The following is a 27,535-nucleotide window of genomic DNA, read 5'->3' as shown; positions in this document are numbered from 1 at the left end:
TTAACGATGTCTTGGGTGATGAGCCTATTAATCGGGTTGTTTATGTTTTTGAGACAAATGTAATCAGACCTGGAAATAACTAACACTTGCGACCAGTGTGGTTCATACGTGATATTCCAATGTGGAAAGTGTTCTTTAAGCGTGATATAAATGAGGTCTAAACATATTTTGTAGTTGTACGGAACAGCTGAAAAAAGGGCACAGTTAGTAACAATAAAGTCGTTATTTGGACCGTCATCAGTGAGATTTAGTAATTTTTTAAAACTGTTTACGATGTCGTTTAGGTACTCGCTGGACGTTCCACTTGTAGCCAACATACCGGTGTTTTTGTTGTAATATATAAAAATCAAACTTCTAGACGCGTCTGACTTATTCGGAAAGTAAACGATTTCATCTTGTGATGGCGATAAAAGTGTAAAGCTCGGATAAGAAGAAGATGACGCAGGAGGAGTAAAACTTTTGAGTTTTTGTATTTGTTTGACCATTGTGATTATCCGCGTGTTGGCCGTTATAAGTCTGGTTTTGACCTTGAAAAAGCGATTTTTCAGTTCTTCAGGGTTAGCGTTCATTGGGTGAGCGAAATTCGAATTTGCATTTACGTGGGGGTTAAAATTAGCATTCATGTTTGGCGGCATCACTTTAATTGGCCTGTAATACGCTGGATATTTGGTCGCCGAATAATAAGCCATTTGGTTAATGTTCCTTCCAGGCGTCTCATTTAAATACCCCTGCACTGGCAAGTTGTTATTAGAATAACTCATGCGGTTGTACCCTGCCGATTGGTGATATTGGGGTGGAAACTGGCCATAGATAATGCGGTTATCTACATCTTCGTTTATGTTTTGGACACTCCTCGGTATAAAGTTACATTGAGAATGATTAAAGTTTCTATAATTCGGAGCTATGGGAAAATTTTGATTTGGCGTCTGGTTAGAGTTGTCGGTGTTGTATTCAACGTATTGGGAAACACCAGGGTTAGCGGTGCCGACAGCGTCGTTCGTGTTTAGCTGTGAAGGAGTTTGTGCTTGTGGGTCAGGAGGCATCTCTAGATGAGCGGAAATCAAGTCAGCCTTGCGCATGTCAGTATTAGTGGGCTCGACATGTTGATTCTAACGAGAGAAGTAATCAAAAATCTTTTTGCAAAATAATTATTTTCGACCTATATAAAATCTCAAACTCAAAATTTTTTTTTACAGATTGGGTACGGGTTTAAGTAATATGTATTGGTAACATGAAGACTTGGGACTCGTCTTAGTTATTAAAAATTCTTTTAACGGTTCGTAATAAACAATTTTTCTCGGTGGATTTTCTAATTTAATCGATTTTAAGGAAATAGATTTGTTTTCCTGAACTGATAACAGAGTGACTGTCGTTTCAAAAAGATTGTATTGCATAAAACACACTGAATTCGCACCTTGTATACTTAGCTGTTCTGTTTCTGATCGTGTGTCCAACTGAATAAGCTGTGTGATCTTTGCTTTTTCAGCACTATGCATATTTTCAAAAGATAAAAGTGTTACGTCATTTCTGGTTTTTAAGAATAGTATATAGCTGTTAGCAGCATATCCAATCATGGAATCCACTATTGTATAGTCGAATGTTTTTTCCAATATAAGTTCGACCTTTATTTTAGCTAGATTAATGCGATAAATGTTGACTTGAGATGTATTGTCAGATTTTGTTGATGACACAAGAAGCAAGCTGTTTAAAAAGGAAACCTTGACTGCGTTTTTTAGGTTTAATTCTTGTTTGAGTACTAGAGAGTTATCTAAAGAATATATATACATAAACGTTCTTTCTCCCGATGAAACTATTAAATTATACGACACAAAGTCAATACTAATCGGGTTAAAACAAATAGGTGTTTCTTCGACTTGATCACTCACATCTTTAAACTGTGTATTCAAACTTCCTAGCATAAGTTTATTGTCGTATGCTGCTAAGACATAAATGTTTTTTTTGATATCTTCCAAAATTTTTGTCTTAGCTGCTTTTAGAGCATTATTACGTGCTGCTTCGTCTTTCCTGGTTAGATTAAATTTGTTTTTTATTGGTGTTTGCAACTGTCTACTAAAAAAATTTATTTTTTTTGATATGGACAGTGGTTTAGTTGACCATGATCCCGATCTATCGATTTCAGGAGTTAGAATTGTTAGTGGTAAAGTTGAATTGGAAACGTGTTTTTTAACGAAACTATTATTTGGCGTGCAAGGCTCTGATATGAAGTCTATGTGACTTTTTTCGTAAATTTTATTGTAACAAGAAAATGCTTTATTAGGTTTTTCAGCAATATTATTATTGATATTTAGCAAATGAAAAAAACTTTCGGAGTGAACATCCACAATTTTGTACAGTTTTTCTTTTTTCTTCTTGAGAACAAAGAATTTCACTTCCAGGGATTCAAACACTTGAACAAATGTGTCTTGATTGATCTGTTGTAACAAAAGCGACGGCGAAGAATTTTTTGAAACTTTCCTAGTAATGATGTTTTCCTCAAAAAATAACCTGCTTGATTTTTTATAGTCTTTAATATTGCAACAGTTTTTGATGTTAGTTTCAATCAGACGAGAATCACTGGGTTCATTTATCGTATGATCAAAATAAGACATGTACTGAGATTCGTTTCTTGAGTATGGAAACGATGGTGAGTTTATTGTGCTCAAAGTTTCATCACCAAACTGCTTGAGATTTTCTTGCTCTGGCTGTATTTCGCTTAAGTTACTATTTGACCGGTTTCTGAGAAAGCTATTTGTGAAATATTTAAATAAATCCGCTGCAGGTTTTACGATTGATGCCATAAGAGTTTCAGAAGTTTGTTGCTTATCATGCTTTTGTTCGCTGGGTTTATATCTGACGATTATGTCGTGAATCATGAAATTGATGATGGTTTTTTTGTCAATGTTATTACAACATGAGACAGTTTTAAGGTTAGATTTTAATACGTTTGATGTAACAATAAGTTTAGCGAACTGTTCTTCTTCGTCATGGTTTAGAATAAATAGTATTTTGGACGCTTTGGTAACTAGATCCTCGAGATAAGCAAGATCTAAGTTTGGATTTTTAACAATCATACGAGCAGATTTGCTAAAGTTTTGAGTTTGGTCAAATACAGTCACTAAGTATTTGTTTTGGATCCAAAACAACCAGCAGTTTTTACCTATAGAAACATTTGATGTTGAAACTTTTTTGAGAGTAGAAATAGCATTAAAAGTGTATATACAATTAGTTGCAGGTAGAGCTTTTAGTGGATTTGCATATTTAGAAGTGGGTGAACCAAGACAGTCTCTGGCGTCAAAACTTAGCGAAAACTTTTTATTGATTAGTTGCCGACGCGACAAAATTTTAAAAGAAATGTCAGAAGTTAAAAGTTCTAAGTGGTTTGACTTTTTCGTATGAAACTTTGAACCAGGTTCACAGCCTTTCTGCCAAGCATGGATGTTTTTTAGATTCAAATTTTCATTATTGACTTCGTCAGCAAAGCTAATTTCAGCCAAATGTTCTACGTCAGATTTAGCCAGTATCACCGTCCGTTTTAGAATTTTCGGCTTTATTTTCGTTCTAAAAACACGTTGTATGTACTTAATTGCAGCTATTTTTTTTAGATATTTGTTTCTTGTAATTCTCATTCTGCAAACATTTTGAATACGAACTGCTTGTAAATCTTTTATTCGATGGTACTGTGTAACTAATGTTGTTAAATTTTTAACGTTAGAATCGAGTTTATAAAACTTTCGTAAGTTACAATTAGAAATACACATTAAACAAAAGTTTTGGAGACGAGCTACTGCTTTTAACTTTGAAATGAAAGCGGTCTTAACTAAATGTCTACGACTATATTTTTGAATTACCAGGATCGAGCTTATTTTTGTGCGCACAGCTCTTTGCTGTAGAATTTGTTTTATTTTTGCGTTAATACGAGTAGCTGCATAAGCGAAACTAAACTTTACGGCGGACCAATAAACTTTGTACGCTTCGTTTGTTAAAAAAACCAAAGTTTTGCCAAGCAAAAAATCGTATTCATTATTTTTCAAGTGTTTCTTAACTTCGTTAAGCGCTTCGTAGTATTGCTCTAATTTGATCTTCTGTAGCACTAAACTTCTTGATTCGCGTGATAACACTTCAACAGACTGTTTTGTAATTGGACTTGTACTAAGTCCTAATAATAAAATGGGTTTGACAAAATTAATAAAAAACTTGTGTTCAAATTTATAAGTGTACCCATTCTTACATAAGTTTGTGATAGTAAAAATGCTGTTATTTTTGATCTGCTCTGAAAAAATCGTTTCATCAATATGAAAGGGGGTGAAACTGTGGTTAGGATTGATGCAACGAATAAACTGGATGTTAGTGCTTTGTATTATTTCAATGAGCGAGTCCAATTGCTGCTTAAACTGACTACTGATTGTTTTGACGGAATGTTTTTTCTTGTTCATTGGCGCATCGATAATATCGAAACTAAAATCTAGCTTTTTTTCCAAGCTAGACTGACGTAGGAAATTAATTATTGAAGTCTTATAATGGTTGTGGTTTTTTTTTAAGAAATTAGTACTGTCATATTTGACCGCACCAATGGTATGGCATACGATAAATTCAGTATCTTGTAAGAACTTTTTGTTTATTTCAAATTGAATAACCGGATGAAAGTCGCGGTTTGTTTTAAGATGTTCAATGAACCGCTGATCGTTTCCGCCGGGAAGTCGCCCTTCATCTTCTAATAAAATAAACAAGTTGTTTGGCTGATTAAACACCTTAATAATGCTCGAGTTGTCAAGTCTATTTGAAGCAAGTGAGACGTTCTCATTGAGATATAAGGTTTCTTCATATCTGTTAACTTGCTCATTAAAAATATCTTGAAGTCGCTCGTTTGTGTAGTTAATACAAAGTTGTTCTAACGAATTTTTTGTAAAAATTTCAAACCCAAAAATGTCGAGTATCCCAAAGAAAGGATATTCATTCATTGTGACATTTCCAGAGCTGAACCTTTTGTTGATTTTATAGACAATAAACTCAAAAAGATATTGGTACAATATCTGAGCCAGCGTGTCTCTGATAAAGTATGCTTGTTTGGTGTCAAGTTCCTTGATGAAATTAGAACTGCCGGCAGCTAGTTGGTGTTTTGTCAGCAGCTCAGTGAAACTTAGTGGAAAAACTTCTAACAGAAAAGAAATGTTCTGTATGATTTGTTCAGACTCTTTAGTTAAAGTAGAAGAACTTGTCTTTTGTTGAAGTTTTATAGATCCAATCAATAATATAGCGATAATAAGTTGTAAAATGGTTATGAATTCGTTTTTGTTATCAACCAAAGAACTCAGCAGCTGGCATACCTGAGTGAATTCCTGTGCTTCTTCCGTTACTTGCTTTTCATCATATTCATAATTGCTTATATAGTCGGACTTGATAATCTTGTCTAAGTTTATCTCGGATGGATGCAGGTTCAACAATGAGTAAAGTTTGAGCCTCACCTGTTTTTTGTGCATTTCGGATGTTTGCTGAACGCCGTACGAAAATAACTTATAAAAAACATGAAACGTGTTTTCATTTCGGTTCTGGATACAAACCCTTGTGGTCTCCAAGAGATAGGTTTTTATTTTAATATTGTTAATCGTTTTTTTTTCAGGATCGTAGTAAAATTGTATGAACTTGCCAAAACGCGACGAATTGTGGTTCTGGATTGTTTTGGCGTTACCAAACATTTCAAAAACATCATTGTATTTGATGATTAAGGATTCTAAGTTGGAGTTCACTCCGATCGACCTGTTTAAGTTTGATAAAAACGATATAATTGCTTTAGAAGTTTCTGTTTTACCCGAACCGCTTTCTCCATTGATGATAATTGATTGAGATCGATTTTCCGCAAACATGTTAAACAAAGCTTTAGTGGTCATTTTGTACACGTGAGGTTTGATCGAAACCAGATTTTTTTCAGAAAAGTTTTTCTGGATTTCAGCAAAATAAGTTTCTTGCAATTCGTCCGTGTATAGAGACGCAACTTCCCTGTGAGGATTGATAGCTATTAAAATAGGTCCACATTCAGTATATATTTCGTTATAAAGATAACGTGTTTTTAAACAGTTAATTATGCTGTTTTGGGTTATTTCGTTGAGATGCACCAAATTCGAAGGAACTTGTTCAAAGTTTTGAAAACGCGTCGACTCTTGTGAATCATTGCTAAAAGAGTCGTTCATTTTCGGTCCATTAAAATTTTTATTACGAGTTTTATTATTATGAATGCGTAACAAACTTAGTTTATGTTTGTGTGGTTGCTCCTTTTTTCCGCTGTGCTTCTTCTCGTAATACTTAGATTAATTTAATATTAGTTGTAGTTTACTTGAAAAGTTTATTTTTCTAAATCCATAAACCTCGATTATGTGAATTTCTTATTATTAATTTTTGTCAAATTAGACAAAACTCAATTTCTAATAATAAACAACTGTCAACGTAAGCGAAATTCAGCTTGATCTAGTCACACAGACTTATGATAAAAGTTACTGCTAATTAACAGAGTTAAAACTGAAAACAATCTTGCGGTTTTTAGATCATTAAATAACGTAGAAGTTTCAGATCGCTCAGAGTTTGCGGCCAGGGTTTTGTATTTGAATTCCAATAATGTTTTATTTTTTATGACCGCATACGTTTCAAGCAATAGAAGTAACGAGCTGCATACGCAACATAAAACTGATAGCGCGAAAATTGGGTTAATGAACAAATTAATCAGTTTTGCGAACGGTTTATGGGTTATTGCATCTTTGTTTTTTGCTAAAAAAAATATTGCAGTGCGCAACGTGAGACTCACGCTCAATGAGCTGAGAAAAGCCCAGTACAGAAATTGAAAAAAGTAAGCCAAGTTTCCTTTTCCAATACATTTTCCAATAAAAAAACAATGATGATCTAAGCTGATAACGCAACGTTTGCAACAAGAACAATGATGCGCTCGTTTTACTTTAACGACGGGCTGTGGGTCAAAATAGCAAACCCGATAGATCTCGTCCATTGTGACAAGTAAAGGACACTTTGCAAGCGGCCTTTTCAAAAGTAAAAAATAAGAAGTAAGAAAGTTGAGTATTAAGTATACAGTTAAGAGCAGCTTCCAGGCTTTTAGTGTTTTCAACACTAAAAAAATATAAATTACAAGACATAAAGCAATCCCTACTGCAGAAGTAAATGAAAATGCTAAAACATAATGTATTTGTAAAAGGTTCATTGAAGTAGTTTCACGTCATGTTGGTGACGAGGTAGTGGGAAGGCTTATAATTAGTTTTTAAATATTAAAATTATTAGGTCTCAAAAAATGCGCCGAAGGATTTTATGAATTCAAGTTGTTGATGAAAATGAACAGCGGTTAATCAACAGTCAAGACTGTTGATTAACCGCTGTAGTAATTTAAAAGAGGTATTATGGTTTTGATATCAATAATGTTATACTAGGTGCAATGAAACATGCAAGAGCGGTCATTAAAAACATGATCAAATGAACAAAACTACAGATAATTTAAATGATTATAATGAGATAAAAGAAGTTCCATTGTCGAAATCTAAATACGATGTGGGTAATGGCTCCAAACTTAATTTTGCTAATAAAAATAGTTATGAGCCGAGCGATACTTTACATGACGGAGTAGATGAGGCTTCTAAAAAGCAACCTGGAAAAAATTTTCTCAAATCAATTGTTTTACCTAAGTTAAAACCATCACTAGATAAACTCATCGAATCTGAGTTGAAAAAATCGATGCCATTGCAAGGTTTGGATAATTCAAACAAAACGGCCCCAAATCGTGTCGACGAACAAGAAAATAAAAATGAAAATGCTTTTGACAAAAACACAGAAAAAAATGATGCATACGATAAGCCTGATAACTCTAGCATGTTGGTTGCTAATACAACTAATACGGATCAACTTCTGGAGCTATTGATAGAAGAAAGAGAAAATAACAAAAGAATATGTGAAGCTTATGAAGAACGTTTAGAAAAAGCTCGTAATGATGTCGTTCAAGAAAATTTAGTTTACAGAGAAAAACTCGTGCATAATTTCGAAGAAATTTTAAATAAATACAAGTCGGTTTCGCAGGAAGCTATGAACATTGCAAAAAAAGCGCGAGCGTATGCGAACCAGTTAGAGAAACAAATATATGACAACAGCCAAAAAGCTTGTAAAGCTTTTGAAAAAGATTGTAAAGATAAAATTAAAGACATCATAGTTGGGTATCGCTATCTTGCCAACAAAGCGCAAGAAGACTCAAACCAGAAAATAAAAGAGCTGAGCGATCGATATGTGAAATTAGAAGTTGAGCTCAAAAAACTCAAAGACGAGCGGGATACACAGGTGAGCGAAATGGTCGAGGAAAAGTTGTATGACTACGCCAACGAATTCGCCTCCTTGAAACAAGAGAACAAAATGCTTAAATTTGAATATGAAAATTCTGTAAGCTCGATTCGAGTCGAATTTTTAAGTGAAATGCGAAGGTTTGAAGCTCAACTTATTGCAGTTACACTCAAGTTGTTGTGGGACTACAATATCCTTATTAGTGAGGCTGAGCTGCGAACTTCGTTATTTAACGAGTTAGAGGAGGAAGAGCAACAACAGGCTACGCTTACTGATTAAACTAATAAAACCTAAAAATATATCTTTAACCAGACTATTCCTTCTCGGTGCCAATTTTGCCTTTAGGCTTGTAATAGGTACTAATACGTATGTATTTCCCTTTTAGCTGGAAGCCGTTCAAATGTTTAGAAGCTCTGTGCGCGTATAGCACATCATCGAAAACTACGATGGCTGTGCCTGCTGTGTTTTTGGAATTTGCTTTTCGAATTTGCGTTATTGAGCCGTAAGGAGAAAACAAATCATAATATTCGTGGTCCTTGAGATTATGCGGTAAACCACTAATAAACAAAAATCGAGAGCAGTTTGGCGCTATGGTAAGTCTTTCAATCAGTTCATTTTGATTAGACATTTGTACTTTTACACAAACATGGCGTTGCTCGTGCTCTCAAGCTGATAATTTTTGAAAATATAAAAATTAACTAATTACAATAAATAATAGGACTGACTACACACGTGGACTTTATAATATTAAGAGGCGTAAGAGCTCTTTTATTTATTAAAAATTAAATGCAGAGTACTGCATGGCTGGAACACTAGGGTGCGTAACTTCTTTAAACTCGATGATTTCTGGTTCGACCTGCCAGTTTTTGTCGTGCAATTTGCTGAACGAGAACTTTAAGTAAGCGCCAAGATTTTGCATTGTGTCGCAGTAGTTGGGCGCACTGAAAATTGTGTATAGCTTGTCATTGTGCATTTTTTCCCAGCCCGAGTTTTTGACTTCGTGGGATCTGATTACGAGATCCAAGTTGTTTGTTTTCAAAAAGTCTTCAGTATAATCCGGACCGAAAACGTGGCTCACACCGCGCTGGCTTGCACTGGTTCCTTCTGCAACACCTGGGTCAGCCCACAATAAATCAGTGATAATAGGATCGGAATTTTTAACTCGTAAGAGTGAATTTATTTTATCTATTGTGACGCCTTTAGTAGAAGGCAACCCACCGTGCACCACAAATATACGTTCGCTGATAATGTGAGCTAAAGGCAAGTATTCGAACGATTCAATAAATAAATTATAAATACTGCTATTAGTTTTTTTCTCGGTTTCGTGTTTAAATCCATACAGTTGAGTCATGTCTTTTGATTCATGGTTACCGCGGGTAAGGTGGATAAATTTAGGCCAGATAAGTCTGCACACATACAAAGTAATAATAACTTCTAAACTAAAACTGCCCCTGTCGACAAAATCTCCATTGAAAACATAGTAGTTAGTTTCAGATGGCTTGCCATTTAGCTTGAAAATGTTGAGCAAATCGTAGTATTGTCCATGAATGTCTCCACACACGGTGACTGTTGCTTTAGCAACATCTGAATCAATTCTAACTACATTCGGTAGAGTTTTACTGAATTGTGTGGCTTTCGCTATTATTTTTGCAACCAGTTGGTCTGGCATTTTGTAATCGATTTTTCCGTTGAAAAAATCTGCTAGTTCGTCAAAAAAAGCTTCATTGCCCTCTAAGTTTTCCGGTAGTTTCGGACCTTTATACCAATTAGGATAATTTATTGTCTCGTCTAAAAACTTTTCGTAAAGTGGTGCCGCATCTGGGTATACAATACTTTTGTTAAAGAGCTGTTCTTTATATTCAGCCAATATTGAATTGTACAATTGACGGATTGCTGTGTTTTCTGGATCCAAACTGAGCGCGGTTTTAATAGGGTCAAGTGCATTTTCTGGTTTATTTAAATATATCAACGCTAAAGCCTTTCTGTAATAAGCTTTAACGTATGTATGGTCAAGGTCGATGGCAATATTAGCGGTCTGCAATGCGTTTCCGAATTTTTCGAGCTTGAGTTCGCAAATAGCTTTATTGCAATATATTTTGGCTATTTCTTTATCGTCGAGATTTACAGTTTTGACTAATTCTTCGTAAATATTAATAGCCTCATTATATTTCGCATCAGTCGTTAACTTTGCAGCTTCTGCTTTTTTAGCAAAGAATTCTGCAAGGATATTGTTTTCCGAGTTCGACATGTTGAATACTGTCTATAAAAAAATATAATTAGAAAAATTTGTAAAAAAATCTTCTCTAAAGTAAGTGTACGTATATTGCGAAATAAATTTAGCTATGCGAAAAACTAGCACTAATGATGAGGAGTATATAAAGTTGATTTACGAGCAAGATGCAGCAGTAATAATACGCAAATGGGAATACTTGTACGTTAATAAAGCTATTTAACTTTTTAGTTCAGACGCTCAACTTGATTATAAAAATAAAATCACCGGAGCGAATTTACTTTTTTATTGTGTTCAAAAAAAAAATTTTGAAGACGGTTTAAAGCTGTTACAGTACTTATGTTGTGATCGGGAATGCTGTGACGTTAACCACACTGATTTAAATTGTCAAACTCCTTTGTTTTTCGCAGCAAGAGACGGAAATTTTCCGTGCGTCAAATTTTTAATTGAGCACGGCTGTAAGGTTGATCAGTTGGACAACGCTAAACAGACAGCGTTATTTTACGCCGCTCGTGAAGGACACTGTGAGGTGATCAAAGAACTTATTAAACACGGCGTCGACCCAAACATAAGAGATTTTTACAATCAAACAGCTTTATTCTATGCAGCCCGCGAAGGTTATTTTGATGCAGTTAAATGCTTAGTTTCATTAGGCGCGAATGTCATGATTAGAGACAATCAACGACGTTCAGCCCAGTTTTTTGCCTCGTTACGCAATTACAAAGACATCGTTAATTTTCTGCGAAGCGTAACTCAAAATTCAAAGGAAGGACAGAAGTTAAATTTCGTACTGACAAAAATTTTGACGATAAAAAACAAAGATTACAAAGTAATAGCCACCAAAACAGAGAGAGAACAATTTTTACAAGAGTTCGGTCTACCTGACGTCTGGAAAGAAAAAGAAGAGAGAGATTTTCGACGGTGCCCTGATTTTTTGGACAGTTGGCTAACAGCAGCAAACGACATCGCCAATCAGCTGGCTTCAAGCGAACACGGTTTTTGGTTTGCTAAACCGGTTGATGTTGTTTTATGCAATTGTCCAGATTATTATACAGTAATTACACATCCGATGGATTTCGAAACAATAAAACGCAATATTAAACAAAAAAGTTACAATAAAATTTGTGAATTTGAAGCCGACGTAGAACTTATTTTTTCAAACTGCAAGCTTTACAACGATCCTAAAGCACCAGTGTATCAAGCTTCGATTGTAATTAAAGATTTATACGATTCGCTTTGTAAAACTAAGCAAATAGATGAATTAAAAAGCATAGAACAAGAAATATTTGCAGCTGCGGACCAGCCTCTACAGACTCCTGCTTCAGATTAAAAATGTCATAATGGGTACATAGCTCAGCGGTAGAGCAACTGACTGCAGATCAGTAGGTCCTCGGTTCAATTCCGAGTGTGCCCTTTATTTTAAAAAAATTTTTTAAAATGATGTAATATCAGAATCATTATTTTCTAATGTTTCACTTGCTAAAATGTTACTTCGTTTTGCAAAACTAAACGTTTATTGAAGTCGTAAGAGAGGATATACTTCTTATGATTTTTTGTTAAGTAGGCGCTTCCGTAAATAAATTTATTATCGTCAGCAGGTAGTATGGTTTGAGCGTTTGAAAATTCAGAATCAAAAACGTGCACACCACCGCGAATTGAAGGCACGACATAATAATTTTCCATTGGAAAATAACTCCAAGGAGCTCCTTGGAGCTGGATACGTTTGAGCGGAGTGAATGGTGATCTCATGTCGTATACGTGACAACAGTCTTCATACGTTCCTACTGCTATATAATTTTCGTCATAGTTGAAAAGACTGACAACTGCCTCTTTGATGTAGCCTGAGCCCACGCAGGCAACTTTTTTCGGGATCCGAATATCCCAAATGTTTACACAGCATTCTTCACTGCCAGATAAAATAGTGGAAGAATTATAAAACTCACAACAAAAAGTTTCGCGTGATGAGCATTTGAACTGAGTTTTTATTGAGCCTGTTACGTCGTAAACTATGAGTTGTCCGTTAAACATCGTCAAAGCTATTAAATTGTTTTGTTCATTAGTTTTAATGCTCGTTCCTGTAGAAGAGGGGTCAATGGATTTGAATTTGGTCAGTATTGGATGTTCTTCAAGCGTGAGATCTAAACAAATAACTGTTGAATCTGTTGTACATGCGTAGTAATAGTTGCCCATACGAGCTATGTTGTAAATTCCTGCATTTTCTGTATGAATGACAACTTCAGTTAATTCACCACTATCCGTTAGAGTGGTTTTGCTGAGTGTACCCCAGCACGTCCCGTTTTCATTGTTGTAACTACAAGTTATTACAGTGTCATTCTTATAAGGAGCTACGCCACAAATGTTATCCTTGCCGATGAACTCTCTTGGAGGGCTAACTCGTCTGACTATATGATTGTCGCTCATATCTGTGATAGGTGTGATCATTTGAACACGGTTTGTCGAGTATTTGTTTAGGCTTTCTCTGATATTCATTTTCAAAACGAAATATTAATGTTCTAACTGACTAATTATCTACGCTTCGTTGTTATAGTATACGTTTTACTGCTTAAAATATTATCTTTGTAAATATGCTTTCTTGTGCAAACAAACTAAAAATTAAACCTGTTGCACAACGTCTCAGGATTCATTTTTTTAGGATAAGTTGACAAAAAAATAATATTTGATAAAAAAGAAAAAATAATTTCGAATGGCCGATCTTTACCAACGTGTACAGTTTGTACCCATATATTGGGATAAAAAAACCTGTAAGTTTGTCACTCAGTATTGTTTTAGGTACTAACCCCTACCAGTGGTTCTCTAGACTCACCCATTCAAATGTTTTGTATGTTGGAAACCTTCCACGCAACGTCACCGAAGAAGACATAATACTTTTATTTTCGAAATGTGGAATAGTTATCAGAGTAGTCTTAGGATTCAACCGACAAAAAGAAAATGCTCAGTGTGGATTTGGCTTTATCCAGTTCTCATCGCACGCCGAAGCCTCATTTGCAATGACCTGCTTAAACGGAACTAAATTCAAGGGCAACATTATAAGATGTGATTGGGATTCCGGCGAAGGTATTTTGATTGACAGGAAATTTGGCAGAGCTACAGACGGAAATCAACGCCGTGACTGTAGAAATAACCCGGAGCAATAATCGTGAATGTATAACTGCTTCTTACGAATCGGTTTTTACTTTAATAGATTCTAACAGTTTTTTATTTATACTTTTCTTAGGCAAAGTTTTAAATACTCGATTTTTTGGCGGCTGGAACACTCCAGCTGCCAGCAACGTATAGCACGGTTCATAGCTAAGTCTGTGAATTTTTTGAGGGCCCAATTCTACAATTTTTTTTCTATGTTCGGCCGTGCCATAGCCTTTATTTACATCCAATAAAAATTCAGGATACTTTGCTGCGATTTTTCGCATGTATCCGTCACGATTTACTTTGGCAACAATAGAGGCTGCTGCAACACTAACTATTTTTTCATCTCCTTTTACAATAGAAAGTGCTTCAATGGCGAAGTTTTTACCTCCTTCAGATTGGTCACACATTACTGTTGAATCAAAGTTGGAGGGAAGTTTGTTTCCGTCAATTAAAACTAAGACTACGATTTTTTGTATCTTTGGCACGTCCTTTATTGAATGATAACTGATTTTCTCTCGATTTACAGAATGCTGGACTATTTTCTGTTCGTATATATGCAGCAGCAGCTTAAAGACGCAATTTTTCATCGTCTCGAGCGTAATCGCCAAAATATTGGATTGATCAATCAAGTCTTCTCCGACCTTAGCAAAAGCATATGCAAATTTTTCTGATACAACAATTGTATACTCCACTGAATCTTCATCAATTTCAGTAAACACTTGCTTGTGTTCTTCATCTAAAAATCGTTTTGAACTTCACCTACCAATCTGTTTATAAAGTTTTTCACGATGTTTTTCAGAAATAATTTTACTATTATCTAAATTTTCAATCCACTTGAGGATTTCTTTTTTATGCTCAAAAAAACTAAAAGCGGAAACATATAAAGGACCAGCCAAGGGACCTCGTCCTGCTTCGTCCACACCTATTATGTAATCAACATCGTGTTGAGATTCAAAATCAAAAATAGCAATTTTGCTTTTGTTCATGCCAATGAAAATAAAATCGTAAAACCGAGAGCCGACGCATTCAAATAAATTTAATAAAAATAATTATCAAAATTCAATTACAAAAAGTTGTCTGCGTTGGTAAATACAAGTAGAATAGTTTGGTGCAAATAACCTAAAGCAGTCTTGCTAGAAGCAGAGATATAAAGTGAAATAACAAATATGAAATTTATATAGTTTATGAATTAGGTTTTCGACATAACAACATTCACAAAAATATTTTTAAAAAGTTTAGAGATAAAAAATGTTGAGTGTTAAGGTTCCAGGAAACAGCAGAGTGACTGGTGTGAAGGACGTCAGTGCTGACCTTTTTATTAAACAGACTGCCAAACTACTTTCAGAATGTGACTCTTTCGAAGTCCCTGACTGGCTCGATTTGTGCAAGAGCGCCTCCGCTCGCGAATTGGCTCCATACGACAAGAACTTCATCTACATCAGAGCCGCTTCCATATTGAGAAAACTCGCTTGTGAAAAATCATACGGAGTCGGCATTTTGGCCAGATTTTACGGAGGCAAGAAGAGAAACGGAGTAGCCCCAAACCACGCCGCCACTGCTTCTAAGAAAATAATTAGACACTGTCTGCAACAACTCGAAAAAATGAACTTCGTCGAACAAAGAGGATCCACTAAAAACAGATTCCTCACCCCTAAAGGACAAACTGCTGTCGATCAAATCGCCAGACAATGTGTCTCGAACTAAATATTTGATAGTTAAATTGCTTGTTTTATTGTTTTTTATATTTGTTCTGAATGCTCAATAACACGAGTTTTTATTTTCCATAAATTATCTATTATAACTTTGTTAACTCTGCTTGCATACTGTAAAAGTGCTTTTGGTTGTTATATATATATAATGAAAGCTTACAGAGACATAATATAGAATTTTTATTTTGAAAGGTTTCTTTGCTTATCAGCAGAGCCAGACACGATTTTCTCGTCTGTAGGCAACCCTTTAATTTTTCTAATATTTATTATCATGCTTTTTAACTTATGCGCAAAGGTTGAATTGTCATTTTCACCACTTAAATCTTGAGTTGTTTCCATGAAAGGGTCTACGTCGCATAGGCTCCAATATGAGGTGAGTACCTGAACGGAACATTGACCAGATGTTTTGACGGCGAGCTCTGACTGTAATGAGTTGAGATTGGCGTTGGGCACGATTACAACAATAATCCAGTCCATTGTAAACGCGTTGACATCTGTTTCAATGACGACACCTTGTTTGGCATTAATAGTCTGAGTTGCCTGTTTGAAAACTTTTTGTTGACAAGTCACTCTTATTTTACTAACTAATTCATAAATTCGTGGATACCCGGGCGAAGCAAGTGAGTTTCTAAGTGCGGTGTAAATACAGTTTATAATAGCGCCTGAGAATAATCCAGGTGTATTTTTGGTCCAAAAACTGGTTACAACAAATATTACGTTCCATAAAGGTTCTTCACAAAGCACACCTTTTGTACTGATTTTTTCAAAAGCTTTTAGTAAGAAAGGTGTCAGCCTTTCTAACGATGTATCAAGCAAGTCATCAGTGCAGTCGAAAAGATCAAGTTGTTCTACGGATCTAGATAATGTAATACTGCTTATTTCTTCGCATTTCACATCTAAAATAGTTTCTAAACTGTTTAAATCTATCGCATTATTTTCTTTTATATTTATGGTTGAATCTTTTTTACTAGTAATAAAATATTTGTGTCGTATGTCTTTAGGAACATTTTCAAATATCTCATCTATCGACCTAGATTTAGAGGCGACATATAAAGCACAAAAAGCGTCGTTATCAGATGTCTTGGCCAAAAATTTGACATTTCGAAGTAAAGTGGGGTTTTCAATGTACTGAGAAACAGTTTCCACGTCAGTTAAATCTAAAGTTGAATTTAAACTAACATTTGTTTCTTCGCTGTGTACTTTCAAGGCATCACTAATACCAATGGCTTTTATAGATACAAAACAGTTTGCGTTAAAATGGAACGAGAAAGCTTGTTCACTGTATATTGGATTAGAAATCCAAGGAATATTAAAAGAACCTTGCGCTTGCGAGGCTTCATATGGGGATATAGACTCTTTTATGGAAAAAATAGGCATACTTATGATCAATGGAATGTTATGACAGAATAACTTCTGAATGTCGTTGCAAATTCGTTCAAAGTGTACTTCTCCTCTGCAGCTCATGTAAATAGCACTTGACTCTTCGGCATACTTAATTGCAATAGCAGGATCAAAAGCAGCTAGTAATGAAATACCTTGACAGAAATTATCCCAGTCAGAAATGTTTTTTGGAACTATCATAAATCGCAAGTTCAAATTTGTTTTTTCTAGCGATTTTATCAAAACAAACGAATGAGGTTGGTTTGAAACGCTTAGTCCACTTCCACACATGTGAAAACTGTCTAAATTAAGTTTAGTATTTGTTGTAATTTCTTCATTTTCAGTTTGAACTTTTTCTAGACAAATGCAGTAAACATCTCCTGATTGAATTGAATCAATAGGTTCAACGGAAGAACCTTGTAAGTAATATAAAGACTTTATTATGCAAGGTTCAGAATATCCTGCCGCATAAATTAAGTCACCTACTTTGAAAGATCCAACGAATTGCCTTCCAATTGAGCAAAACTCGTAAAAGTCATTGTTTTCTAATGAGTCTTCGCATTCTAGCTGAAGTGATCTTTTATTTACTTTAAGAATACGAAGTAACATAGCCAAACATAATTCTTTCTCTACTAGCTCAGTATAAAGTGGCATGGCGTGTATTTCAGATTTATTCAGTTCGTGTCTAAACAAAAAGTCTTTTCTTTTATTATAACTTTCTATTGGATTTGGAATCAGACTCACAAAACTTTCTAGTAATACTTCTGACAATGGAAAAACAGCTCCAAGAATTAGCGTAACGATGTTATTGCGAAGTGAAATTTTCTCACCTAAACCTTCGAATAGATTTGTCAAATTAAGTTTTGCCGCAAGCTTTGCCAATTTAACGGAATTATTCAAGTCTTTTTCATCTTTTAACGCATATACGTGGCATAATAAATTTAACAACACGGATACTGAAAGTGAAGATTTGATAGACTTGGTTTCGACAATCTTTCTATCACTTATTTTATATTTACCCCAAGATGCGGATATAAGCTCTGAATCTGATAAATTCCCGCAGTCAAGCCATTGGCGCAAGTAAGGAACTAATTTAGGCAAACTGACTGCCCAACCGTCTGCTGCACTTGTCAGTATTACGTTCCCGTCAGTGAGTGAAAACTGAGTTTCAAACGCTTCGGTATCTTTACGATGCTCAGTTATAAGAATACTGTATTCAGCATTTACCAACTCAATACACTGATTGATATGACCGTAAATTGCTTCAGGCTCTAAGTTTAACTCGTTAAATAATCTGTCAATTTTGGTCAGGACCAAAATTACCTTCAAACCAGCTTTGATTGCTTCGCTTAATACGGTTCTAGTTTGAGGCTGCAAGCGCTCAACAACATCTACAAGAAGAATAGCACCATCACTAACGTTCGTGGCGATCGAAACCTCGATTCCAAAGTCGATATGACCGGGAGAATCAATCAAATTTATCTTATAAGTGTTATCCCCATTTTCTGGCGTATACTCAAAAAAAATAGCGCTATTCTGAATAGTAATCAACCTTTGCTGCTCATCAGTTCGATAATCTAGATATTTCATTTGGCCAGCAACCCTTTTGGGTATTAAACCAGAATATGCTATTAAGTGATCACATAGAGAGGTCTTCCCTAAAAAATTTTTTTTATTTTTTACGTTGAAAGTATAATTATCAAAAAACACAAGAGAGTATCTGGTTTCTCGTTATCTGTTGTGTCCCGTATCATGTCGTAGTAACCGTTGACAAACAGCCATGTTTAGAAATTTTTATTAATCTTGCTCATCTCAAGTTTTTTATTGTTTATGTCACTGTTTCAACGTGATTACAGGTGTTTAAAAAGATTCCATAACACCTTTTTAAAATTTTTAACACTTACCATGGTCTATATGAGCGATAATACAAATATTTCTCGTATTTGTCACCACTGACATAATTTTTTGAAATTATCTCTTACTTTAATAAATGTTTTCAAGTTTGGAAAATGAAATTTCTCAATTACAAGAACCAATAGGTAATATAGCCGTAAGTCGATATTACAATGTTGCAAAAACAAGAAAAAAAAATTTATAGGACAAATGGCAGCTTTTACCCGCTTTCTTGCGAGCGAAAGGATTTATTAAACAGCACATCGATTCTTATGCACATTTTATCAACGTAGAAGTTGCTGAAATCGTGACATGCGACGTCAATCGTAGTATTTACTCAGACATTGATCCGAAATTCTATCTGCATTTCACCAACTGTGTAATTGGTAAGCCAAAAATAATTGAAGGAAATTCTGTAACCCATTTGACTCCTATGCAGTGCAGGCAAAGAGATTTAACCTACAGTGCTCCAATTTTACTCGATATGGAATACTATTGCGGTGGAAAGATTATTCGTAGACTACAAGAAGAAATTGGCCGTATGCCGGTTATGCTTAAGTCGCCAGCTTGTTGGATGTGGCAAAAATCAGACGACGAAATCATAAAATTAGGAGAGTGCCCCAGAGATCCTGGTGGTTATTTTATCATTAATGGAAGCGAAAAAGTAATATTAATGCAGGAACAACTCAGTAAAAATAGAATAATCATTGAACAAGACCACAAAAAATGTTACTGTGCAACCGTTAGCAGTGTGACCAACCAAAACAAGAGTAGAACTCAAGTATTGTGGCACAAGAACAAATTATATGTCCGACATAATTCCTTCAATCAACTTATCCCTTTTTTTATCATTTTAAAAGCGCTAAGTATCGAGTCTGATCAGGAGTCATTTCAACTTATCGGGAATACGCAAAAGCTGTTCGATCTTTTGCAGTTCTCTATTCAAGATATTATAGAGGCTAATATTGTAACTCAAGCTGATGCTTTGCTTTATATAGGGAACAGAATGAACCTCAAAAGCTGGCAAGTAGAAAGCACGACTCGTCTAAAGGAAAACATTATCAGCGACGCATATGAACTGATTGATAAAATTCTACTGTCACACATACCGGTGATTGACAACAATTTTAGACCTAAAGCCATTTTTTTATGTTTAATGACTCAAAGATTGTTGAGAGTAGTTTATGGAGATTGTTCTATTGACGATAAAGATTACTATGGAAATAAAAGGTTAGAGTTAGCCGGGCAATTATTGGCGTTACAATTCGAAGATAAATTTAAATTGTGGAGAGATGAATATAAAAAACGCATTGAGGAAACCTTGAAAAGATATTTCAGTAAGTCTCACGACGCTTCCAGCAACTTGAATTCTTATCCAGACATTGTCAGAGATAAACCACTAGATACCATAACAAGAGGAATAAAACAAGCCTTATCAACCGGTAACTGGAATATCAAACGTTTCAGAATGGAGAAGAGCGGAGTTTCTCAGGTTTTAACTCGGTATTCATATTTAGGTTCACTCGGAATGATGACTAGACTTGTTGCTGGAGTTGAAAAAAGCATGAAACTTGCTAGACCCAGATGGCTACAGCCCAGTCAATGGGGGATGATTTGTCCTTGTGATACGCCAGAAGGAGAAAGCATCGGTTTAGTTTTGAACTTAAGTTTGATGACATTAGTCACCACCGATGAAAACGATACCCAATTAATAGGCCTCGCCTATTCTTTAGGTATTGAATCTATCGAAACTTTGTCAGGAGAAGAACTACATAATAAAAACGCCTACACCATATTCTTGAACGGACTTGTGTTAGGAATTCATTCGAATCCCAACCATTTTATTTGTAATTGGAGAAAGCTCAGACGCACTGGAAAAATCGGTGGTTTCGTTTCGATTTACTTAAACCGACAATATAAGTCAATTCACATCTCTTCTGATGGAGGTCGGCTTTGTAGACCTTTAATCATTGTTGAAAATTGCAGACCTCGATTGACTCAAAAACACTTGCAGATGATTAAAGACCAAGAACTGAATTTTTTTGATCTTATTCAGATGGGAATTGTAGAATGGATTGATGTCAATGAACATAACGATACTGTCATCGCTTTATTTACTGACAAAATTGACGAGCACACCACTCATTTAGAAATCGATCCATTTACGATTATGGGAATCATCAGCGGTCTTATTCCTTTCCCTCATCACAATCAATCACCAAGAAATACTTATCAATGCGCTATGAGCAAACAATCTATGGGAGTTTTGAGTTACAATCAGTTTTGCCGCGTCGACAACGTATTATACCTGTTAGTGTATCCGCAGAGACAATTGTGTAAAACTCGGACAATTGAGTTGGCAGGTTTAGACAAACTTCCCGCAGGTCACAATGCTTCTGTTGCTATTATGAGTTTTCAGGGTTACGATATTGAAGATGCCTTGATATTTAACCAAGCATCTATTGACAGAGGTTTTGGACGATGCATCGTGCAAAAAAGATTCATGGTAGAACTAGCTCGCAATAGCGATTTAAAAGACGTAACTTTGGCGCCTCCAGAAAACAAGGCATCAAACAACAATTCCAGACCCAAGTTTGATTACAGACACGAAATTTTGGAAAATGACGGAGTTGCTAGAGTAGGCGCTTTAATTTGTCAAGATCAAATTTACTGCAACAAGGCAGTTTCCGTTGGCGTTGTCGAAGATCTTAGTATGAACTCTGTTAAAAAAGTTACATATCAACCTCAGCCTGTCAAATACAAAAGTCCCAATCCTGCTTACATTGAGCGAATTATATTGACTGAAAACGTAGAAGAAACTCGCTTGCTAAAATTTATTTTTCGTCAGGTTCGAAGTCCGGAGCTAGGTGATAAGTTTAGTTCGCGACATGGGCAGAAAGGTGTTGTCGGATATATTTCTCCGGCAGAAGATTTACCTTTTGCAGAAGATGGTTGGACCCCTGATATTATCATGAACCCGCATGGTTTCCCATCAAGAATGACTGTAGGAAAAATGCTTGAATTGTTAGCAAGTAAAAGCGCCGTTTGTTCTGGCCGACTAGAGTACGGTACAGCGTTTCAAAAACCAAACATAGATTTTATAGCAAAAACACTTACAAAAACATGGATATCACTACGGTGGTAAAGACTACTTAACGCTAGGTACAACCGGTGAAGCTTTACAAACTTATATATTCAACGGGCCCATATTCTATCAAAAATTAAAACACATGGTACAAGACAAAATTCACGCGCGAGGTATTGGACCTCGACAACTTTTGACCCGACAACCAACAGAAGGTCGAGCGAAACTTGGAGGACTACGTCTTGGAGAAATGGAAAGAGATTGTTTGGTAGCATATGGAGCGTCAAACATGCTCATTGAACGATTATTACTATCTTCAGATGCGTTCAATGCTGACATCTGCAGTGAATGTGGCCTTATTGGATACAACAGCTATTGCTCGTTTTGCAAATCAAAATCTAACGTTCGAAACATTACAATCCCTTACGCTTGCAAATTGCTGTTCCAAGAGTTAATGTCTATGAACATTGTTCCACGCTTATTAATCAAACAAATTAATTCACAATAAAGTAACTCTGGCGCATCACATCAGATTTACAAATTTTTTTATTTTGCTTTTTATGAGCTTGACGCTCAATATTCAAATTTAACTATAATAATGTAGATTTGATTAATAAAAATATCTAGTTAGTCATAGTTCGATGTGTTATAAATCAATTTTTTTAGTTTGTCCCAACAATATTGTATGCCTCCTAAAACTGATCTTTATAATAACGAAAACATAGAGATAGAACAAGTAAAAACACTAAATACGGTCAACTCAATTTGTTGTTTTCCTAATTTGCTTCGAAACACAAAGTATCAAACGACTCCCAAACTAGTCACAAGCAATTTAAGCGAAGAAAAGTTACATAATTTAAAAAAGAAACAAAATTTTTCGAATCGCCTTCGAAAAAAATTGACTAGATACTTTTCGTCCGAATCGAGCTACAAACTTCGCTCAGTAACCAATTTTGCGAGCTTGTCAAGTTCTTTTGAGTCATTTGATTCTGATGAAAAAACCTCAGAAATGTGTTTGTCTGATCCGCCAGGACAATTTCATTATTGCGACTTTCCATCTGGAAAAACATTCACAGGAACGATTGATGAACTTAGAGTGCTTCTAGCAACGTATATCGATCCCGAAGATAAGAGAGAGTACACTTCCATAGGAAAATGGTTTGTGCCCCGACCTAATTACATAAATGAGACAATCAAAAATTTTACCCAAACAGCGGTTCAAAATCTTTATCAACTTTTTACAGATCCAAATATGCTTTGGACAACATATAAAGTACACAAGAAGTACACGATAGAAACTCATGCCGATCCTCAAACAAAACGAACCATTGGCAAAAGTATTTGTGAATTTACGCCAAGCAAAGAGACGCCGTTAACGATGGATTTCGTAAGTGACGCTATGTGGCAAGAGCATTACAAACAAGAATACGACGAGTTTAGCGAAAATGTATACGTAAGTTTTAAGTATTCAAAATATATTAGTGTTATTTTGAGATCAGCCCAAATATTAACGTTTCTAGTTTAGTTTTCAAGTCTCGATTTGGCATCGCCGGACGCGAGTTTGTGGTAGCCATGCAAAGAGAACGTTTTGATGACGAAGACTTTGAACGATTAGTCATAGCCACGGCGAGCTTGCCTGATTCACTAGTTAACATTCTCGAATCACACATTGATAGACCTGATATTTATGAAACCTATAAAAAGGTAGCAGCCAAGGTCGTTCGCGCTAAAATATTTATCGCCGGGTTTTATTTTGAGCACAACAAAAAAACCAATCAGTGGAAAATTATGTTTTTAAATGACGTAGATCCTGAAACGACGGCTGTCCCGAAATGGATCGTTAATAGAGTCAAAACAGATCAGTTGAAAATAGTCAAAAATATCCCTAGTGTTCTTGCCAAAACGTTTGAAGAGACGAGTGGTAAAATAATTTTAAAACCATATAAATCACAGCTCCAATCAACTGTTAAATGACATAGAGCCCCGTAAAAAAGTGATTATCTAAATTAGAACGCAAAACACTGTGATAGAAAAAAGATCTGAATTGTGGCCCAGCAAACACACTCGTGTTTTATTTGTTCATGAAAATAAATACGAGCAAATTAATTTTGGTATTAATATGCAGTAGGTGTTTAGGCGTTGTAGCGTTGCTGTTTGAAGGCAAAAATGGTTCAAAGTCTTCTTTGTTAAGCAAATTAAACACAAGTCGTGAATCTAAGTTAGCTCTGAAGTCAGCTGAGCTGAGAAGCAACATAAATCCAAAACAAGATTACAACAAGAAAACATTTTTAGAAGAAAGAAGACGTAAACAGAAATCGAGCGAAGCGGATCCAAACGAGCTTGGGCATTTAGACTTGATAGACGAACTCTTCGCAAACGAACTAGAGCCGGCTTTAAACGAGTCAAATTCTAAAGTGTATGTGCACGACATAGACGAACTGCTTTCGTTAAAGAAGATGTCGCTAAAACCTGCTGAACAAACAAAGAACATAAAAAACGGGAAAATAGTAAACGAGAGCAACGACGAACCACAACAAGAAGACGGTATATTTGATCTAGCTACGAACGCGCTCAAACGAAAACGGCAAAAAAAACTGCTAGAAAAAGGCATTGTGTATGATGAAGAATCTAACGGTTTCGTGGACCCTTTAGGTATGCCTTGCTATAAGTCTCTTTCACTACTTCCATGCAGACGAACAGTAGTGCCTTACAAGCCTGCAGACACGATAGAAGAAGAAAAGATGCGATATCGTCGCGAAAAGCAAAATAAATAAGGCGTAGACATACAAGGGCGGCTCGGACGTAAATTCAGCGAATGAAACAAAACATATAGTAATGACACTAAAAAAACGTATTACTATGATTTATTCATCTGTTGCAGGCTCAGCTTCAGAATTGATTAGGGTTTGGATGAATTTCGATTTGTAGAAGTGGTTGATGGGCCCGTTTTGCATACTGAAATTATTATTTTCCATGTAGTACTTGTAAAAGTCTGCTGGCGCACTGAAAGTCTTGTTGAAAGGCACGATTCGCAAAGCTCTGCTTATTGTATAGAGGGTGGAAATCAAAAACAGCCCGAGTATTAAATAATTTTTACCTGAACTAGAAATATTTAAATAAAAAACCTACAAAGAGTAAAACAAAGCTCCATAAACGGCAATAGCAAGAACAAAGCAAGAAAGTTTGGTGTTGGTGTAATTCATTATTGGACGTTTCTTTGACAAACAATAAATGGCTGAGATCAAATTATAACTAGGTTATATATTTAAAGTCTTTATATTATTTTTTATATTTTTTTATTCAAAAAAAGTTTTGAGTAAGGACTTTCTCCGTCGAATGTAGAAAAATCGTCAAAAAATAAATAAGGAAAAAACAATATCGATGCGAGAAGTGGATAAGAAAGAATTAGAACTCATAAAAGCAAAGCTAGAGCAATTGTAAGTAGCGTAATTTCAATGTTTATTAGCATGGGCGCGAATATGCGTCTGTTATTTGAGTCAGACCCTAAACCAATTTTTTTACTGAGGAGAAACAGAGTTTCAATAGCCAACGAGAAATTAGTGCGTTTTTTGTCTAGCGTTCCGCACAAGAAATTAATTGGTGTGGGCACATACATTGGTAAATTCACAAAGAGCAACAAGTTTAAGTTGCAAATAACGGCGCTTGATTATTTGGCTCACTACGGGAACCACAAGATGTGGTTGAAACAGCAGTCTGAAGGTTCGTTTTTGTATGGAAACCACGTATTGAAACGTCAAATTGCACAAATGACCGAGGGGGCGGAGGCCAAATCAGGTGTCATTGTCTACTCAGCGTTCGACTTTCCCATAGGTTTTGGATTGATAAACAAATCGACAACCGATGTTCGCAATTCAGACGGGGACGCTGTGGCTGTGTTGAACCTGGCTGACTGTGGTTTGTACGTGCGTGAAGAGCGAGAAATTTTCGGTCTTGCAGGAACCCAAGAGCTCAAAGAACAGTTTAACAACTAGTATGTTGCAGACGTTAGATTTAGATAAACAAAGAAAATAACACCGTAGTTGTGTACATATATAGAATTCTTTGCATAAATAAAGAATACACTTTGAATAAGTTGTATAAATAATTTATATATAAAGCAAATAAACTTTTGCATATTTAGCATCTAGCCGCGTAGCTAAGAATTTATGATTATTCCGTCTTTGAACTAGATTGGGAGTATCAAAGGTGATGAAATTTGTTTATTGTTATTGTGAGATTTTCGTTATTTTTGAGCAATATTTTGCCAATGTTTAGGGCGGGGGAGCGGACTTCCTCCGCTGACTGGGCAGAAGTTGGGTGCTAAGTTAGACATGTACATATAGGTGACAACTCTATTGGCGGAATCCATGGGGACTTGTTTGATTCGCTTGACTTCATCAGTAATTTGTTTAACATAATCGTCGCATTGCGTGATGAGTTTGCGGTTGATAAAGTTTTTGGCGGTTTGTCTGTTCATTTGCTCGATATAGTTCATTTGTTTGTTTTGGAATTTTTCTCTAATAGTCTTTTCAGCTATCCACTTTTGCTTGAGACGGTGTTCCTCGCGCGCATCTTCGCTAATGACGCGGTGATAAGTATCAATTTGATCGACGTAACTTAATTTGAACGCTTCGAGCGCAGCTTCAAATTTGGCTTGCTGTTCGAGTTGCATCTGAGTGAGCTTGTCGCTCCAGATGTTGATTTCTTCGATTTGCATCATTTGGAATTTGCGTACCCAGGCCAGAATAAGAATTTTCCAGTCGTCAAGATTAAGCGGTTTGCTCAGGTCTATTCTGAGACCAATGGAAGCAAGCAAGTCGTCCAGATAGCTGACTTGAAGTGCACCAGCTTCGTCCACCACGAGAGGCAAAAACTCACCGTACCCAATGACGAACAAGAAATGCCTGATCAAAGGTTCAACGGCAGGATACATTTTAGCTTCTTCATCTTCCCCAAAATTAGTACACGTGTCGTACGCAGTCTAAAGAAAGCTGTGATAGCGGAAAACTTACTTCGAGTTCAGTTTCGATTTCAGGGAAAATAACAGCTAGATCATTTAAATAGTCGTCTAAACATACAGATGTATTGTTTCCCATAGTTAAAATTATGCTACGTGTTTATATTTGAACGATCAAGCATGCACTTTTACATGTAGCAATAAGGTGTACTATAATGCAGGTGAGATATTAGCGTTGCAAAACACCGCTGTCGAGCAAGCCGAGCAGCTACATTAAATATATACACAAAAAATAACATAAACACATTATATAATACACTTTATGCTTCTGAAAACAATTAGGGCTTTTCGCCACGCACTTAAACCCTTTGCAAAGGATTTTACTTAGCAAGCAGTTTCTGCAACACGTTTAATTGGAATGTTCGTTGTTGGTTCTGCAGCAGGAGTCGGCGCAGCACTCTGAAGTTCCGCAGCACTCATCTTCTTGGCAACAATCTTTGAGTTTGCAACATTCTGATTCTTTACAGCAGTCGTTATCTCCACAGCATTTATCGTCTTTAGCGCCGTTGAAGTTCATGGACGAAAGGTCGCCCATACCGGGCATACCGCCGAGATTTGACATGTCAGGCATTCCATCCATGCCAGGCATACCGCCCATACCGGGCATGCCACCCATGTTGCCAAACTTCGAAAAGTCGAGACCGTCCATGTTGAAATCGCCAGCCTCGTTCTTTTCGTCTTCATCGTCTGAGTCAACCCATCGACTCCAGTCGATCTTTATGTATCTTCTTTTGTCGTTTACAGGGGTTAAGCTT

General features: G+C 35.9%; 2 protein-coding genes, 1 non-coding gene and 1 pseudogene across 3 annotated transcripts; 2 read left to right on the top strand and 2 right to left on the bottom strand.

Annotated features, from left to right (window-relative positions):
• On the bottom strand, nt 1-6,185 carry LOC142597903 (myosin-A-like). Its single transcript, XM_075734916.1, has 3 exons — nt 5,776-6,185; nt 4,833-4,980; nt 1-24 (listed from the first exon to the last, which is right to left on the bottom strand). Exons 1-3 carry the CDS (start codon nt 6,183-6,185, stop codon nt 1-3), a joined length of 582 nt encoding a protein of 193 aa, XP_075591031.1.
• A 2,909-nt stretch (nt 6,186-9,094) lies between these two features.
• LOC142597902 (uncharacterized) lies at nt 9,095-9,988 on the bottom strand (annotated as a pseudogene).
• Nucleotides 9,989-11,891: 1,903 nt separating this feature from the next.
• On the top strand, nt 11,892-11,963 carry TRNAC-GCA (transfer RNA cysteine (anticodon GCA)). The gene has a single exon. It is a non-coding gene; the product is annotated as a tRNA-Cys (tRNA).
• Nucleotides 11,964-18,775: 6,812 nt separating this feature from the next.
• LOC142597901 (DNA-directed RNA polymerase III subunit RPC2-like) lies at nt 18,776-22,271 on the top strand. The gene is given in 3 exon segments (XM_075734915.1): nt 18,776-20,015; nt 20,058-21,783; nt 21,785-22,271. Coding segments are annotated over 3 exon segments (3,453 nt in total).
• The last annotated feature ends 5,264 nt before the right edge of the window (nt 22,272-27,535 follow it).

Source organism: Dermatophagoides farinae, unplaced genomic scaffold, assembly GCF_024713945.1.
Source record: "Dermatophagoides farinae isolate YC_2012a unplaced genomic scaffold, ASM2471394v1 contig1, whole genome shotgun sequence".
Taxonomy (NCBI): Eukaryota; Metazoa; Arthropoda; class Arachnida; order Sarcoptiformes; family Pyroglyphidae; genus Dermatophagoides; species Dermatophagoides farinae.
The sequence above is the reverse complement of the archived record's forward strand: the minus strand, read 5'-3'. Positions and strand labels throughout refer to the sequence as shown.